General features: G+C 36.0%; 1 protein-coding gene across 1 annotated transcript in view; it reads left to right on the top strand.

Annotated features, from left to right (window-relative positions):
• The window catches only part of ABCB7 (ATP binding cassette subfamily B member 7), a 144,338-nt gene that overhangs the window by 83,603 nt on the left and 41,096 nt on the right, over positions 1 to 19,639 (top strand). Inside the window, exon 4 of the mRNA XM_027053786.2 lies at positions 3,383 to 3,502. Within this exon, the coding sequence (XP_026909587.1) occupies positions 3,383 to 3,502 (120 nt within the window). The remainder of the gene's footprint in view (positions 1 to 3,382; positions 3,503 to 19,639) is intronic.

The raw sequence follows: 19,639 nt of genomic DNA, 5'->3' as shown, positions 1-19,639 counted from the left end.
CCTGACCTTAGGGGGAGAGCTTTCAGTTGTTTCCCATTGAGGATGATATTATTGTCGGGTCTTTCATGTATGGCTTTTATAATCTCGAGGTATGATCCTTCTATCCCTACTTTCTTGAGGGTTTTTATCAAGAAAGGATGCTGAATTTTGTCAAATGCTTTCTCTGGATCTATAGAGAGGATCATGTGGTTATTGTCCTTTATTTTTTTGATGTGATTAATCACATTGATTATTTTGCATATATTGAACCAGCCCTGCATCCCAGGTATAAATCCCACTTGGTCGTGGTGAGTATTTTTTTTAATGCATTGTTGGATCCAGTTGGCTAATATCTTGTCGAGGAATTTTGCATCTATGTTCATCAGGGAAATTGGTATATATTTCTCTTTTTTAGGGGAGTCTTTGTCTGGTTTTGGAATTAAGGTATTGCTGGCTTCATAAAGTTTGGAAGTTTTCCTTCCCTTTCTATTTTTTGGAACAGCTTCAAGAGAATAGTTTGTTAACTCTTCTTTTAATGTTTGGTAGAATTCCCCTGGAAATCCATCTGGCCCTCGATTCTTGTTTTTTGAGAGATATTTGATTACTGATTTGATCTTTACTGGTTATGTGTCTGTTTAAATTTTCTATTTCTTCCTGTTTCAGCTGTGGTACTTTATATGTTTCTAGGAATTTGTCCATTTCTTCCAGATTGCCCATTTTATTGGTGTACAATTCCTCATAATATTCTCTTATTATTGGTTTTATTTCTGATGTGTTGGTTGTGATGTCTCTTCTTTCATTCTTGATTTTATTTATATGGGTCCTTTCCTTTTTCTTTTTGATCAAACTGGCTAGTGGTTTATCAATTTTGTTGATTCTTTCAAAGAACCAGCTTCTGGTTTCAATGATCTGTTCTACTCTTTTTTTTTTGGTTTTGATAGCATTAATTTCTGCTCTAATCTTTATTATTTCCTGTCTTCTGCTGGTTTGGGGTTTTATTTGCTTTTTTTTTCCCTAGCTCTTTAAGGTGTAAGGTACGATTGTCTATCTGAGCCATTTCTTCCATCTTTAGGAAGGTCTGGATTGGTATATACTTTCCTCTTATGACAGCCTTTGCTATGTCCCAGAGGTTTTGGGTTATGGTGTTATCATTTCCATTGGCTTCAATGTACTTTTTAAAAAACTTTTCAATGTTTTTTTTTTTTAACTTATTTTTGACAAACAGAGAGACAGAGCGTGAGCAGGGGAGGGGCAGAGAGAGAGACAGAAACACAAGCCCCAGACTCTGAGCTGTCAGCACAGAGCCCGATGTGGGGCTTGAACTCATGAACCAGGAGATCATGACCTGAGCTGAAGTCAGACACTCAACCGACTGAGCCACCCAGGCGCCCCTTTCATGTTCTTTTTAATTTCCTCTTTAACTTCTTTGTTAGACCATTCATTCTTTAGTAGGATGTTCTTTAGTGTCCAAGTATTTGTTATCTTTCCAAATTTTTTCTTGTGGTTGATTTCGAGTTTCATAGCATCGTGGTCTGATAATATGCACGGTGTGATCTCAATGTTTTTGTAATTGTTGAGAGCTGATTTGTGTCTCAGCAATCTAGAGATTGTTCCATGTATACTGGAGAAGAATGTATATTCCTCTGCTTTAGGTTGAAATGTTCTGAATATATCTGTTTTGTCCATCTGGTTCAGTGTGTCATTCAAAGCCATTGTTTCCTTATTGATTTTCTGTTTAGGTGATCTGTCCATTGTTGTAATTGGGGTGTTGAAGTCCCAGTAGGTTGCCTTTTTTAAAATGATTTCCTTCCCTGTGCAAAAGCTTTCTATTTTGGTATAGTCCCAATAGTTTAATTTTGCTTTTGTTTCCCTTGCCAGAAGAAAAATAACTAGGAAAACGTTTCTACAGCTGATGTCAAAGAGATTCCTGTCAATATTTTCTTCTAGGAATTTTACGGTTTCAGGTCTCACATTTAGGCCTTTAATCCATTTTCAGTTTATTTTTTTGTATGCTATAAGAAAGTGGTTCAGATTCATTCTTTTGCCTGTAGCTATTCAGTTTTCTCAGCACCATTTGTTGAAGAGACAGTCTTTTTCCTATTGGATATTCTTGCCTCCTTTGTTATAGAGTCATTCACCATAAAAGTGCAGGTTTATTTCTGGACTCTCTATTCTATTCCTTTGACCTGCGTGTCTGTTTCTGTGCCAGTACCATACTGTTTTAATTACTGCCGCTTTGTAGTATATCTTGAAATCCAGGATTGTGATACCTCCAGTTTCATTTTTTTAAGTTTTTGTTTTAATTCCAGTTAACATACAGTGTACTATTTGTTCTAGGTGTATAATATGGTAATTCAGCAATTCCATGCATCGCCCAGTACTCATCATGTCAGGTGCCCTCCCCAATCCCCATCACCTATTTTATCCATCCTCCCACTCCCCTCTATTCTGATAACTATCAGTTCTCTATAAATAAGAATCTGTTGGGGCACCTGTGTGGCTCAGTTGGTTAAGTGCCTGACTTCCGCTCAGGTCATGATCTCGGAGTTCGTGGGTTTGAGCCCCATGTTGGGCTCTGTGATGACTACTTGGAGCCTGGAGCCTGCTTCAGATTCTGTGTCTCCCTCTCTCTCTCTGCCCCTCCCCCACTCGTGCTCTCTGTCTGTCTGTCTCTCTCTCTCTCTCTCTCAAAAGTACACAAAACAAAACAAAAAGAAACTCTTTCTTCGTTTGTCTCTCTCTCCCTCTTTGCTTTTTCCCCGTTACATGTTTGTTCACTTTCTTAAGTTCCACATGAGTGAAATTCTATGGTATTTGTCTTTCTGTGACTGACTTATATCGCCTAGCATTACACTCTCTAGCTCCATCCATGTCATTACACATGGCGAGATTTCATTCTTTTTATGACTAATATTCCAGTGTGTGTGTGTGTGTGTGTGTGTGTGCACGCGCGCACACGTATACCACTTCTTTATCCATTCCATTAATCAGTGGACACTTGGGCTGCTTCCATATCTTGGCTATTGTAAATAATGCTTCTGTAAACATAGGGGTGCATATATCTCTGTGAATTAGTGTTTTTGTATTCTTTGTGTAAATACCCAGTAGTGTGATTGCTGGATTATAGGGTTGTTCTTCTTTTTCAAGATTGTTTTGGCTATTCAGGGTCTTTTGTAATTCCATACAAATTGTAGTATTATTTCTTCTCGTTCTATGAAAAATGTTGTTCGTGTTTTGATAGGGATTGCATTAACACTGTATGATAGTTGTACTTGAATTTAAAAAGTTATGTTTGTAATGTTTTCAAATTTTTCTTAAATATTTACATAATTCTACATTATTGAAATATAGTTATATTTGAAATAACATGTTAATTATTGCTTTGTTTTCTCTCTTTCAACAGTTAAAAGATGTTGATACTCGGAAAATCATAAAAGCAATGCTTTCGTATGTGTGGCCCAAAGACCGGCCAGATCTACGAGCTAGGGTTGCCATTTCTCTGGGATTTTTGGGGGGCGCAAAGGTAAGAATAGGAGAAATTATACATTGTTCATTGCTATAACTAAAAAATAGTATGACATTTTCTAATAATGAAAAGGGCTGATATAAGTTACTTTGGGGGGAGCATTGTTAACTTTTAGGACCCTCATTTACATAACTATTTTATACCGTCAGAAATTACATGGTAGTGCCCAATTTATCTGTGGATCAGACTTCTAATGGCCTCAACTTAATGGAATTTAGTCCTGAAACCAGATCATTGTGTAACAAAGCATAAAGAAATTTATAAAAGAAACTCCTTAGAGACCTGTTGGTTCTTACTTAATACGTATTTCTGGTAAGCTTGGTTCTCAGTTCCTAGTAATTTGAAAAGATGGTGAAGGCACATTTAGGCACATTGAATGCCATAAGTGGTAAACAATAGTGTGAAGGGGGAAAAAAACAAACAGGAAAAGTTAAAAGAAAAAAAAACACCCGCAAAAACTAGGCATTTTGGTACCATTCAGTATAGGGGCCCTTTATATCTTAGCAGCCTCTTCAGTTTATTTCTGTACTATATATAGCATGTTTTAGTAAGGCAGTTATAATGACTCTGAGCTTTTAAGAAAAAAACCCCTTATTTTCAACTCATTCAGATTTTAAATTCAGTAAAGTATATATATGTTTAGGTACAAAATATAGTCATGGTACATATATAGTCTTTGGAATCAATCAGAATTCCTGGGCTCTGGCACTTACTAACCTTGTAACATTGGGCAAATTGCTTAGTCTTCATGCCTCAGTTTCCCAATTTGTAAAATAAGGTTAAATACAGTTGTTGTAAGGATTAATTAAATCAGCATACAAAAGGCTAAAAAGAATGCTTGGCACATAGTAAAGTATATGTGTTAAAAATAATTTGGATTTCATCAAAAATATGGTAAAAAAAAAACCAGTTTGTTGAAAAATATAAATGAGGTTTTGCTATGTGTTAGGGTTAATATATTGTTTTAGAACCTAGATCTTATTACTTTTTTCTCTATGTCATGTATGTTCCTTTTTATTTACTCATTATTTTCCCTACCCTAAAAATAAGTATTGAGAACTTATACAGAGGACTGTTCTTGGCTCTGCAGGGTATTCAAACATAAATAAAAGCACATTTCTTGTCTCAAATCATCCAAGATAAGACAAGTTATACTTTATTGCTATGATGCAAAGTAAGTCATAAATGATTTGAAAGAAGTACATTCACGTGTTGGGATTTCAAAGGAAAGAACCACCAAGATGGGGAGTCAGGAAAGGTTTTAGAGAGGAAGTGATGTCTAAGATAGTCTTGGATTGATTAGTAGGATTGTTAAAGGTAGAGGAGTAAAATGAACAGATTGAGAGAGGACGTAAGCATGTGTGGAGTAGTGAGTAGTCCAGCTTTGCTCCAGTGAGGGGATAGTGTTTCAGAGAAATTATAGGTAACCTTAAAAGATAGAGCTCCATGTGAAATACCTTAACTGTGAAACAAAAATTTAATTATGTTGGAAGTAGCAACATGTATTTTGAGTAGCAGAGTAATAAGGTTAGAGCTGTGCTTTAGGAAATTAATCTGACCCTTTTGCATAAGATGGATTAGGGTGGTGAGACAACTAAAGTAGGGATACCATTGATTTTCATTTCATGTATTCATTCAGGCAATATTTACCGACCTTGTTATGAGGCTAATGTAATAGTCTAGATGAAAAGTAATGGCACTTTGTACTGGAGTAGTGGTAGAAATGGTAATATGCAGGGAAAAGATGCCAGAGATTTTGTGAGGTGAAGGAGGTAGAGTCAACAAGACTTAGCAATGGATCAGACATTAGAAGTAAAAGAGAAATAGGATTTCAAAGTTGATGCCAAGGATAAGAGAAATACAATACTTTTAACAGAAGTAGGTAGGAAGTTAGGAGGTCTTGTTTGGGAAGATGAAATTTTGGTTTGAGGCATGTTAAGTTTGAGATGCTAATGGAATGTTGAGACAGATATGTAGCTGATAATACAAAATGCTAGACAATCTTAGGAAGGAGCCCCAGGCTAGAGAGATTAGGGGTAATAGTTGGGGGGAAAAAGAAGTAATAGTAGAAACAATGCAAATTAGTTCACCAAAGGAAAGAGCAGAAATAGAAGGTGACTACAGACAGAACCTGTGATAAATGTGTTCCTGTAGGGAAGCAAACAGTAATGGAAACAGGGATGGAGTGATTGGAGAATAAAACTAGAATAATTCAGTCTAGCTGTTCATTGTCTTTTCTCCTTTCTCATCTGTGGGTTCTGTTGAGTACTCCCAATGAACTGGACCTCTTGCCTGGGAGAGGACTAAATCAAGATACTGAACAATAGACTAAGATCCATACTTTATTCTGTTTGTTTAAGCTGAACAGAGAGGATAATACAAATCTAAGTTTGGTAGCTAACATTGAAATTCTTTTAACTCTTTTTTTATATGTTTTTTAATATGAAATTTATTGTCAAATTGGTTTCCCTACAATACCCAGTGCTCATCCCAACAGGTGCCCTCCTCAATACCTATCGCCCACCCTCCCACCCCCCCATCAACCCTCAGTTTGTTCTCAGTTAAAATTCTTTTAACTCTTAAATTTTTAGTTCAGTACTGATTGCTGAATTGTCTTTTACCTACAAATTGCTTAAAGATAAAGATTATTCTGAGCTCTTGTGCAAGGCAGAATTAGCAAATTGGCCTTTATTCTTTATTAGCTGAATTAAAGTACTTTGCTGACAAGTTGAAGGCAGATTGTTTTCTGGACTTTCTTTTGAATTGAAGAGAACAGTTTAGAACATGGCTAATTAGGTTAGCCAAAAGGAGCACTGTTAATACGTGATTTTATTTTTAGAATGAATTTCAACCCTTCAAAATACAAATTTCTGTTCCTTGGTGACAGGTCAATGTCGGTATAAAACCTAGATCAAGGTAACTTCCATAAAGACTGAAATATTTTTAGAAGGCTAATATTTGTTTCTTCTATCAATAAATGTTGAGCACCCATAGAATAGATATGCTGTACTAACCTCATATAAACTAATTACAAGTAAACAGCAATGAATATAGAAAATTAGTCCTCAGAAAGTATGTTTGATTACTTTTGAGTTAGGAAAAGGAATAAATTGCCTGATGTTATGATGAGTGCATGCTTGTACTTTCAGAGCATATAGAAAAGCAGTTTTTTGGGTTTTTTTTAACTAAGCAGGAACTAGACCATAGAATAGCTTTAGGAATATATAGTGGTAACTTTTAACCATTCCTAACATCATTTTTCTAGTTTCTATACTGTCTTTACTTTAAAGTGGTTACTCTCAATCTTTAAAACCTGGTCATTGTTTAATTTTGTTAGTATTGCTGGTGTGATTTATACTGGGTGTGCAAAGATGGATTGTTATCCTTTTCATTTCTTGGCTTCCTATTTTTTCTCAACATGCCTTGGCATATAAGCACTTTGGACCAATCTATTCTCCTTTATACTCTGGTCTTCCCTACCTCCTCCACATACTTCTGGGAATTTTAAGGCAGGGTTCAGGGATCTTCTCAGCTATAAATGAATGCCACCCAGCCATATGAGCAGCATGTGGTAGTTTCATAGCAAGACCAGAGGCATCCATGAGGGAGAAGGGAGGCAGAAAGACAGAAATATCAAGTGAGAAGAAACAGAAGGGAGGAGGATTTCATGTTTAACATATGGGGTCACAGCATGCCATCTGCTTACTTATTTGCCTATTAATTCTCTTTTCATTCTGAAGGTCTTAAGGCTATCATTGTCTACAGCAAAGATTTGTAAGATAAACTGTATTATGTAAAGATGTCTTGCAGCCCAGACAAGGCCAAGAAGAATGGGTTGGTGTTTCTTCTGAATTGCAGCAATTCTATTTTTAATATGTTGGGTCCTCTATGAGATATATTTTAGGGTTTCTGCCACCAAGAGACAGAGATAGAGAGAACACAATCTGCCTTCCTTCCTTAAATCCCTACAAATCATATGCATTGCCTTTTCTTACCATCCACACATCTGTCCTAGGAGTATCACATTATCATTAATCTGGGGATTTTGAGATCTAAGGATTTTTTAAAAAATGTAATCTTTCTGGGAGTGCCTGGGTGGCTCATTCAGTTAAGCATCTGACTTTGACACAGGTCATAATCTCACGGTTCATGGGTTCATGCCCTGCATTGGGCTCTGTGCTAATAGCTCAGAGCCAGAGCCTGGAGCCTGCTTCGGATTCTGTGTGTGTGTGTGTGTGTGTGTGTGTGTGTGTGTGTGTGTGTGTGTGTCTGCACCTCCCCTGTTCACACTCTGTCTTCTCAAAAATAAACATTAAAAAATATTTTAAAAAATTTAGTCTTTCTGTTAGTATATCACATAACAGCCGTGCCAGGATTTAAGGAAAATATAAAACATACTTACTAAAATCATCTGTTTTCATAAAATAAGTGTGTTTTTTAATGTTATAAAAAAGTTTACTTATACTCTGCAATCAACACCATCTTTGGAACCACTTAGTTGACAGAGAACTTGAGAGTACAGGACATTAAAGTAAAAAATATCTTCTATTTTTAATTAAGAATTAATTATCTGTTGATAATTAAGAATTATTAAGAATCTGTTGCAAATGAAAATAAGCTATATTTAACATTATAAAATAATTTCAAGGGAGAGTGTATTTTGTAAAAATATAATCAATATCCCTTTTCTTCAAGAATGCATCTGTTATATAAAGTAAGGGATCATATATATGTCTTAGTCCATTTACACTGCAGTAAAAAGCACCATAAACTAGGTCGTTCATAAATGGCTTTTTGTTATGACCTACATGATATAAGAGGCAAGAAGGATCTTGGGGACTTGTTTATAAGGGCACTAATCCCATAAGGGCCTAATTACCTCCTAAAGACCCCACTTCCAGTGTCATTACCCTGGGGGGAATTCAACATGTGAATTTGGCAGGGGTACACAAATATTCAGATCATAGCATTATGTATTGAGCATCATTTGTCGAGTGACTTTTAGATACAAGATACTGTGCTAGGCAGCTGGGAATAAAAAAATGAATAAAATGTGTGCCTTGCCTTCCCTCCTGCAGTTGCAGTGTACTGAAGGAGAAAAATACACAAATAATGATAAAATATATATAATGTAATACCCAGATATCCAAAGGGAGTCACAAAGATATATGGGAGTTCCAGCAATTAGGCATTTAGGGAAGCCTTCATGGAACAGCTGGAGTTTTCCAGGAACTACTATCTTGACATGGGTAACTTCAGAAGATTCATGCACTTTCACTTTGATTCTTTAAAAATTTTCTGAAAAACACTTTTTAAAATGAAACAATGGTATCTGACCTTTAATTGAGAAGTATGATTTATATCCTGGAGTATTTTTTAATTAAAACACTATAGTTTAGAGATGTTTTAGGCTTACAGAAAAATTAAGCAGTAAGTACAGAGAATTCTTATATATCCCCCGTCAAAAAACTCCATTCAATTTCTTCTGGTACTAACATCTTGCATTAATGTAGTACAACTGTTACAAATGATGAATGAACCAATTACTTAAAAATACATTATTCTTATTAGCTAAGTTCATAGTTTACATTAGGATTCACTCTTTGTGTTATGTACTTACGTATGGGTTTGGGGGAAATGCATAATGCCATTTATCCACCATTAAAGTATCATACAGAATAGTTTCACTGCCCTAAAACTGCAGTGTGTCCCACTTACTCATCTCTCCATCCTCCCAAATCCCTGACAACCACTGATCATTTTATTGTCTCTGTAGTTTTGCCTTTTTCCATAATATCTTCTAGCTGGAATCATATAGTATGTAGCTCTTACAAACTGTCTTCTTTCACTTAACAATATGCATTTCAGAGTCATTTATTTTTTTTTATGACTTGATAGTTCATTGCTTTTTATTGCTGAAAAATATTGCATTGTATGGATGTACCATATAGTGTGTGTATCCATTCACCTTTTGAAAGACATTTTGGTTGCTTCCAGATTTTGGCCAAAAGTAATGCTGTAATAAACATTTGTGTGCAAGATTTGTGTGACATAAGTTTTCAACTCATTTGGGTAATTACTAAGAAGTGCAGTTGCTAGATTACATGTTAAGACTATGTTTAGTTTGTGAGAATCTGCCAAACTGTCTTCCAGAGTGGCTGTACCATTCTGCATTCCCACCAACAGTGAATGAGAGAGTTCTGTTGCTCCACATCCTTGTCAGCGTTTGGTGTTGTCAGTGATAAGGATTTTAGTCTTTCTAATAGATGTGTAATGCTATCTCAATTTTGTTCTAATTTGATATTGCCTAATGACGTATGATATTGTGCATGTTTTCATATACTTATTGGTCATCTGTATCTCTTCCTTGGTGAGATATCTGTCAGGCCTTTTGCCCATTTTTAAATTGGGTTGTTCATTTTCTTATTGTGGAATTTTAAGTGTTTGTATATTTTGGATACCAGTCCTTTATCAGATTTTTTGCAAATATTTTCACTCCGTCTGTAGCTTGTATTTTCCTTCTTTTAACAGTGTCTTTCACAGAACAGCAGTTTTAAATTTTAATGTAGTCCAACTTAACAGTATTTCGTGGATTGTGCTTTTAGTGTTGTATCTAATGTCATTGTGAAACAAAGGTTACCTAGATTTTATTTTATGTTATCTTCTAGAAGTTTTATAGCTTTGTTCTTTACATTTAGGACTATGATCCATTTGGAGTTAATTTTTGTGAAAGGTGTAAAGTCAGTGTCTAGATTTCGTTTTGTACATTCAGTTTTTCTAGCACCATTTTTTGAAAGTATGTTCACCACTATACTACCAATGCACATCTAGCACCATTTTTTGAAAAGACTGTTTTACCCACTGGGCTGCCTTTTCTCCTTTGTCAAACATCAGTATAATATATTTATGTATATTTGTCTGTTTCTGTACTCTCTATTCTGTTCTGTTGATCTACTTATCTATTCTTTTGCCAATACCACGCTGCCTTGATTATTGTAGCTTTACAGTAATTCTTGAAATCAAATAGTGTCAACCCTCTGGCTTTTTTTTTTTCCTTCCAATATTGTGTTGGATATTCTGGGTCTTTTGTTTTTCTATGTAAAGTTTAGAATCAGTTTGTCCATATCTGCCAAAGTACTTGCTGGGATTTTGATTGGGGCTGCATTGAATATATAGATCAAGTTCAGGAAAAACTGACATCTTGACAATATTGAATCATTCTATCCATGAACATGAAATCCATTCCTTTAGCTTTTTTTTTAATTTCTTTTATCAGAGTATTGAAGTTTTCTTCATATAAATATTGAACATGTTTTGTTAGAATTATACCTAGTTATATCATTTTGGGTACTAATTTAAATGGTATTATTTTTTATTTCAAATTATGTATTTGTTCACTGGAGATATATGGGAAAGCAATTGACTTTTGAGCCTTATGAGCCTTATGTCCTGCAACCTTGCTAGAGTTGCTTATTAGTTTCAGGAGGTTTATTTCTATTGTCAGTTCTTTTGGATTTTCTACATAGATAATCATATTATCTGCAAATACGGTTTTATTTCTTCTTTCCTAATATGTGTGCCTTCTATTTTCCTTTTTTACTGCTTTAGCTAGGACTTCTAGTACCATACTGAACAACAGTGATAAGTGAGGGTGTCTTTGCTTTGTTCCTAAATTTTGGGGGTAAAGCTTCTAGTTTCTCATCATTAAGTATGTTGTTACCTATAGGGGTTTTTGTAGGTGTCCTTAATCAAGTTGAAGAAATTTCATTCTATTCCTAGTTTGCTGAGAGTTTTTATCTTGAATAGGTGTCAGATTTTGTCCAGTACTTCTTTTGCATCTATTGATATATTTTTTTCTTTAGCCTATTGATGTGATGGATTACATTGATTTTCCAATGTTGAACCAGCTGTGTATACCTGGAATGAACTCCAGTTGGTCATGTTGTGTAATTATTTTTATATATTATTTAATTTGTTTTGCTAATATTTTGGTGAGAATTTTTTATCTGTGATCATAAGAGATAATGGTCCAGAATTTTCCTTTCCTGTAATGTCTGCCTGGTTGTGGTATTAGGGTAGTGCTGGCCTCCTAGAACGAGTTTAGAAATTTTCCCTCCGTCTCTGTTTTTCGGAAAATATGGTATTTATAAATTGAGTACTTTGTCCATTTTTCTTTTCTCTTTGTTTTGCCTTGCTAATTTTATCTCCCTTTAGTACTCTCGTTCTTTCTTTTCTTTTTCTCCTTCTGATCCTTTTGAGACTAGAGAGGTAAACAAACAAAATTCTCTTTTACCTATTCACATATATTGGGCCCTTCTTGGTGACACTAGTTACAGAGTCCTTAATTATCAGAGGCTGGTGTGAAAGAGATTAGTTTTTAAGGAATTAAAGTATTAAAAATGTTTGTAAGAATTAGGTTCCTCAGAGACAGTACAGAGACAATACTTTCATTATTAAGAAGGGAAACGTTGGGGCGCCTGGGTGGCGCAGTCGGTTAAGCGTCCGACTTCAGCCAGGTCACGATCTCGCGGTCCGTGAGTTCGAGCCCCGCGTCGGGCTCTGGGCTGATGGCTCAGAGCCTGGAGCCTGTTTCCGATTCTGTGTCTCCCTCTCTCTCTGCCCCTCCCCCGTTCATGCTCTGTCTCTCTCTGTCCCAAAAATAAATAAACGCTGAAAAAAAAAATTTAAAGAAGGGAAAAGTAATTAAAAAAAATTTTTTTTTCAACGTTTATTTATTTTTGGGACAGAGAGAGACAGAGCATGAACGGGGGAGGGGCAGAGAGAGAGGGAGACACAGAATCGGAAACAGGCTCCAGGCTCTGAGCCATCAGCCCAGAGCCCGACGCGGGGCTCGAACTCACGGACCGCGAGATCGTGACCTGGCTGAAGTCGGACGCTTAACCGACTGCGCCACCCAGGCGCCCCATAAAATCTAGAATTGGAGACCCTCAGTAAACTGATCATATTGACCAGTACATTTGGCATCATATAGATAACAACATACTTTTGGCTGTCCTTTATGGTGATTGTACTTTTTCTTTAAGTCCATTCTTTAATTTGTGTCCCAAATTGTGCATTTCCATGTTAAAATTAAACAAATTCATTTCATAATTATATACCAGTCTCTGAAAATTCAAGAATTTAGAGGATTGTTTATTTATGTGATTTAAACTTTTGATCTAGGAAAGAAAAAAATTTTGTGAGAATAAGTCTTGAGAGAGTAATTTTCTCTTTATTTCTCTTGTACTTAAATTAATGGACACACTGCAGTTACAGATGAAACATAACTTGTCCCATGATTATAATCTAGTAAAAACAGTTTCTCAATTTTTAGAAAATACCTGGGGGATTAACTTTCATATTGAGTCAATTTTTATTGAAATTTATTAATATCTAGCCTTAGTTTTAGACCTCTCAAGCCTCTAGGGAGTGAGGTCTGATATGCCCTGAGACACTGGCTTTATTTTAAAAATTTTACTTTTAATAAACTTGCAACAAAATGCACTCTTTTGTGATTTTTAACACATGCATATATTCATATAATTACTGTCACAGTCAGGATACAGAAAAGTGTTACCACACTAAAAATCTCCTTTGTGTAACCCCTTTGTAGGTATATCCTCTTCAGACCCCTAATAGCTGGATAGTACTGATTTGTCCTCTATCCCTATAGTTTTATCATTTTGAGAATACCATAGCCTTTTGAGCTTGCTCCTCTCACACAACATGATGCTTTCTTCATTCATCCAAGTCATTGAGGATATCAGTTCATTTTTCTTTTTATTACTGAGGTGTATTCCATGGTATGGATGTACTACACTTTGTTCATTCACTGGTGTACATTTGGTTTCTTTCCACATTTTGGCAGTTATAACTAGAGTGGCTGTAAACACTTAGGTATAGTTTTTTGTGTGAACCTTAGTTTTCATTTCTCCAGGGTAAATATATCTTGAGAGTAGAATTTCTAGGTCATGGTTAGTATATTTTTAACTCTATAAGGAACTGCCAAACTGGTTTCCAGAATGGCTATTTTCATCTTACCACCAGCAGTGTATGAGAGTTCCAGTTGTTTCACCTCTTTGCTAACACATGATATTGTCAGGCATTTAGTGGTATCTTATGGTTTCAATATCCATTTTCCTAATGGCTAATGATGTTGAATATCTGCATGTGCTTGGCTGCAGGTATATATCCACTTTGGTGAAGTGTCTGTTCAAGTGTTTTGTCCATTTTTAGTTGGGCCATTTTTTTTTTACTGTTGAGTTTAGTGAGCTATTTATATATTCTGGATATGAGACTTTTGTCAGATATATAATTTGCAATTATTTTCTCCCATCTGTAGCTTTTTATTATTTTAGAGAGAGACAGAGAGAGGGAGAGGGAGAGCATGAACAGGGGAAAGAGGGGCAGAGGGAGGGAGGGAAGGAGGGATTGAGAGAGAGAGAGAGAGACAGAATGAATCTTAAGCAGGCTCCATCCTGAGCATGGGCTCAATTTCATGACCGCAAGAGCATGACCTGAAGTAAAATCCAGAGTTGGACACTTAATCAGCTGAGCCACCCAGGTGTTCTGAATCCATCTGTAGCTTTTAAAAAAATATCCCTTAATAGTATTTTACATAGAACAAGAGTTTCTAATTTTGATAGGCTTCAGTTTATCATTTTTTCCCTTCATGGATTATGTTTTAGTTGTTAACATGTAAGAACTGTTTACCTAACTCAAGATCATTACAATTTTCTCCTGTGTTTTTTTCTAAAAGTTATATTTTTACTTTTTACGTTTATATCTATGTTCCATTTTTTAGTTAATTATTGTATCTAGTTTAGTTGAAGTTTTATCATTTGGTCCAGTTGTTCCTACATGAAGGCTTTTCTCTCCCAATTGAATTTCCTTTGGATCCTATTGCAGCTGTAAAAACTTTTCACACTTGCTAGCTTAAAACAACACAAATTTATTATTTTATAAAGGTCAAAAGTCCAAAATTAGGTTTCCTGGGTCAAAATAAAAACATTTGTCAGGGCTGTATTCCCTCCAGAGGCTCTTTGGGAAGGATCCATTTCCTTGCCCTTTCTACCTTCTAGAGGTCACCTGCATTCCTTGGCTCTTGGTGCCTTCCTCCATCTAAAAGCCAGCAGCATCTTCAGTCTTTCTGACTCTGACTCTTGGCCTCCGTATTCCTATCTTTTCACTTGACTTTGACCCCCCCCCCACCTCCTTCTCATAAGGACCCTCTTGATTACACTTGGCCCACCCAGATAATTCAGGATACTCTCCCCAGCTCATATTCTCATTTAATCACATTTGCAAAGTTTGTTTTGCCATGTAAGGTATCCTCTTCACAGGTTCTGGAGATTAGTACATTAGTAGATGAAGATTTTAGGGAGCCATTATTCTCTCTCTATGTAATCATCTTTTTTCTGTATTCTGTTCTTGTCCATTGATCAATCTGTATGTGTTTCTCCATTCATCAACACCACATTGACTTCACTGTTGTAGCTTTCTCTTAAGGCATAAAGATAGATTCTTCCAACGTTTTTCTTTTTAAAATTGTTTTGGCTATTCTGATTTCTTTATCTGTATATATAATTTTAGAGTAATCTTGTCTGTAGCTACAAAGAAGCCATATAGGACTTTTAAATGGATTATTAAATCTCTAGACCAATTTGGGGAAAATTGACATCCCTACTATATTGAGTCTTCTAGTCAGTGAACATAGAATCTCTCTCCATTTACTTGAATTTCCTTTGTTTTATTTCATCTGCATTTATAGCTTTCAGCATACAGACACTGAACATGTTTGATTAGACCACTGGTTTCCAGCCAGAGGTGATTTTGCTCTTGAGGGATATTTGGCACTATCTGGAGACATTAGTGATGGTCACAGTTGAGGATGAGTGTGTCACTAGCATGTAGTAGGTAGAAGTTAGGGATACTACTAAACATCCTAAAGTACACAGAATATTTCTTCCCATAAAAAAGAATTATTTAACCCAGAATGTCCATAGTGCTGAAGATTGAGAAACCCTAGGTTAGGTTTATACTTAGGGATTTCTTTTTGGGGGGAGGGGGATTGTAATTTTTTTTTTATAATGTTGGTTTCCAGTTGTTCATTGCTAGCATATTGATACATTAATAATTATGTATTTACATTGGTCATTATATGTTGATAATTATATTGGTAAGTATTGATATATTTGGAGTTTGGTCTATCATTTTATTTTATTTTTGCCAGTTTCCTCTTTCTTACTCTGTTTCACCTTTCCTGCTATCTTTTGTGTTACTTAAATACATTTTACTATCCCGTTTTAATTTATCTATTGTACCTTTTAGCCTATCTCTTTGTGTAATTTTTTTTTGAAGTTACTCTACGAATTACAATAGTAGTACTTAACTTTTCACAGCTTACTTAGAATCAATATTTTACCATGTCAAGTGGAATGTAAAAACCTCACTATGCCCTATAAGTCACTTTACCTTCCCCCCTTATGTTTACAGGTTATCTTATGTATTATATCTGTATACATTGAAAACCCCATGGTCAATGATTTAACTTTTGCTTTTGTCCACCAAACATATTTTAAAGAACTTAAGAGAATAGGCTACTATATTTGCACAGATATTTACTATTTCTGTTGGTTTTTCTTCATTCCTGATGTTCTAGATTTCCTTCTGCTTCTATTTCCCATATGTATGAAGACTTTTGTTTAGCAGTTCTTTTTTTTTAAGTTTATTTATTTCTTTTAAGAGAGGTGGGGGGGAATGAGCAGGGAAGGGGCAGAGAGAGAGGGAGAGAAAGATTCCCAAGTAGGCTCCGTGCTGTCAGCACAGAGCCCAACATGGGACTTGATCTCACAAACCATGAGCCAAGATGAAGAGTCATCCGCTTAACCATCTGAGGCACCCGGGTGCTCCCCTGTAGCAGTTCTTTTAGAGGAGGTCTGCTGGTGACTAATTTTTAGTGTTCCTTAACCTGAGAACATTGTGATATTCCTTTCATTCTTGAAAGCTCATTTTGCTAGTTATAGGATTCTAACTTGACAGTTCTTTTCTTTTACCACTTGAAAAATGTTTTGACACTTCCTGCTGGCCTCCCTGGAAATCTGATTTCTTCAAATTGTTCCCCCCCCTATATATAATGTATTGTTTTTGTGTAGCTTCTTTTAAGATTTATAAATTTGTTTTCAGCTTTCAGAATTTTAGTTATAATGTATCTTGAGGGGCACCTGGGTGACTCAGTTGCTTAAGCATTTGACTCTTCATTTCAGCTTGAGTCGTGACCTCAGGTCATGGGATCGAGCCCACATCGGGCTCTGTGCTGAGCATGAAGTCTGCTTAAGATTCTCTCTCTCTCTTCCTCTGCCCCTCTCTCCAGCTCATACTCTCTCATGTTCTAAAATTTAATTTCTTTGGATTTTCCCTATTTGGAGGGGAGGTTGCTCAGCTTCTTGAATCTGTAAGTTTATGTCTTCTGCCAAATTTGGGGAATTTTTAGCCATTATTTCTTTGAATACTTTTTCCAGCTTCACACTTTCCTATTCTTCTGGGACTCTAAAAAGGAGTGATCTTTTTTTTTTTAATAGTCCCATAGATCCCTGAGTGTCCGATAGAACCCTCCTGCCCCTTTTTAGTGTTTTCTCTCTGTTGTTCATATTCAGTAAATTTTATCGTTCTGTCTTCATGTTGACTGATTCTGTTGTCCTCTCCATTCTGCCATGGAGCCCATCCATTCAGATTTTTTTTTAATTCTGTCATTTACTTTCCACTTCCAGATTTTTCATTTGGTTCTTCTTTATGTCCTCTGTTTATCTCCTGAGACATTATATATTTTGATGTTTGAAGCATGTTCATAAATGCTCCTTGAAGCACTTTTATATTTTTTAATGTTTATTTATTTTTGAGAGCGAGAGAGGTGCACACGTGCACGAGTGGGGGAGGGGCAGAGAGAGAGACACACAGAATCTGAAGCAGCTCCAGGCTGTGCGCTGTCAGCACAGAGCCCGATGCAGGGCTCAAACTCATGGATGGTGAGATCATGACCTGAGCTGAAGTCAGACACTTAACTGACTGAGCCACCCAGGTGCCCCATTGAAACACTTTTATGATGGCTATTTTGAAATCCTCATCAGATAGTTCTAATATTTATGTCTGTTGATTGTATTTTCTTATTTCAACTTGATATCTTAGTAGTCCTTGGTATAAGGAGTGATTTTTTTTTTTATTGAAATCCAGATATTTTGGGTATTATGCTATAAGATTCTGGATCTTTTAAAAATCTTTTGTTTGTTAGGAGGCCTCCTGTGACACTGTTCCAGTGAGGATGGAGTGTTGCCTCATTACTGCAGGTGGGGTTGAAAGTACAGGTTCTTACCTTCACCTCCACTGACTCCTAAAGGAAGGAACCCCTCCTGACTGCTAGGTGGGGTAGTTCAGACTTCTCAGTAGGATGAAAGACAAACTACACACTAGCAGAAAATTTTTACAAATCACATATCCAGGAAAGGCCTCTATATCTAGAATATATATAAAGAACTTTAAAATTCAATAGCAAAAACAAAAAAACAACCCAGTTCTAAAATTTGCAAAAGACGCAAACAGATATTTTACAGAAGAGGATATATGGGTGGAAAATCAAAATATGAAAAGATGTTCAACATCATTGCTGTCACGGAAACAAATTAAAACCACAAGATATCACTATACACTTATTAAAATAGTTTCAAAATAAAAAATAGTGATGATATCAAATGTTGGTGAGGATGTGGAGGAATTGGATCACTCATACTTTACTGGTGGGAATGTAAAATGGTACAGCCACATAGAAAGGGCATGACAGTTGCCTAAAAAGTTCAGTGCAGACTTAGCAGTTGTACTCTTGGGCATTTATCCTAGGGAAGTGAAAACTTATGATCACCTGTATGAAAATTTCCAAAGCATCTTTTTATTTGTAGTCCAAAACTAGAAACAACGAAAATGTCCTTCAGGGATGAATGGTTGAATAAATTCGGTACATCCATGGAATAGTACTTAGCTGTAAAAGATGAGATATTGATGCATGCATCATCCTTGATCAACTTCAGGGGCATTACGCTGAGAAAAAAAACAGGTCGATCTCAAAAGATTACAAATTATATTATTCCATGTATATAATATTAAAATTACTAAACTATAAAGATCAAGAACAGATTAGTGCTTGCCAGGGGACAGGGACTGAGATGTCGGGGGAGGTGGGGTGGGAGTGAATATAAAGAACTGTAGCACAAGAGATTTCTTTTGTTGTGATGGGGTAGTTCTGTATCTTGACTGTGGTGATTGTTACATGCATCTGAACATGGGATAAAATGGCATAGGACCATTTGGTAATACATACAAACCACACACATACATGAATACACATTTAAATATGGTAGAAACTGAATACATATTTAAATATGGTAAAAGCTGAGCGAGTTCTGTAGTCTAGTTAACAGTAATGAGCCGATGTACATTTTTGGTCTTGATATTGAACTGTAGCTATATCCGATGCCATCATTAGGAGATGCTGAGTGAAGGGTCGAGTCTCTTTGTACTACTTTTGCAAATTTCTGTGAGTCTACATTTGTTTCAAAAGAAAATGTTTTTAGAAAATTCACATTTCTCTGAAATGGTTTAAGTGTAGTTCTAGTGAAAGCAGAGTATTAGGGAAAACCCGTATTTGTCACCCTCCCCATGCTCAAAATATCACAAGGCCAGTGCAGCCAATACACATGTACTAATAAAAATATCTACACATAATATAATCCTTTCCATTTCTTTTGTGTTTTTTATTTCTTTCCTTTCTAAAATTACGTTTTTGGGAGAACTGGAAGTAATTAACAATTATTATTAGAGATAGTACTATGTTCTTAGCATTATGCTAACTGCCTTTTTTCTGCCAATAAAAATACAGGACAGGTGACATTCATATTACAAAGATGCTCCTGGGGCGCCTGGGTGACTCAGTCGGTTAAGCATCTGACTTTGGCTCAGGTCATGATCTTGTAGTCCATGGGTTCAAGCCCTGCATGGGGCTCTGTGCTGACAGCTGAGAGCCTGGAGCCTGCTTCGGATTCTGTGTCTCCCTCTTTCTCTGTCCCTTCCCCGCTCACACTCTGTCTC

Source organism: Acinonyx jubatus, chromosome X, assembly GCF_027475565.1.
Source record: "Acinonyx jubatus isolate Ajub_Pintada_27869175 chromosome X, VMU_Ajub_asm_v1.0, whole genome shotgun sequence".
NCBI classification, from domain to species: domain Eukaryota; kingdom Metazoa; phylum Chordata; class Mammalia; order Carnivora; family Felidae; genus Acinonyx; species Acinonyx jubatus.
Note: the sequence above shows the minus strand (reverse complement) of the source record. Positions and strands in the feature narration are given on the sequence as shown.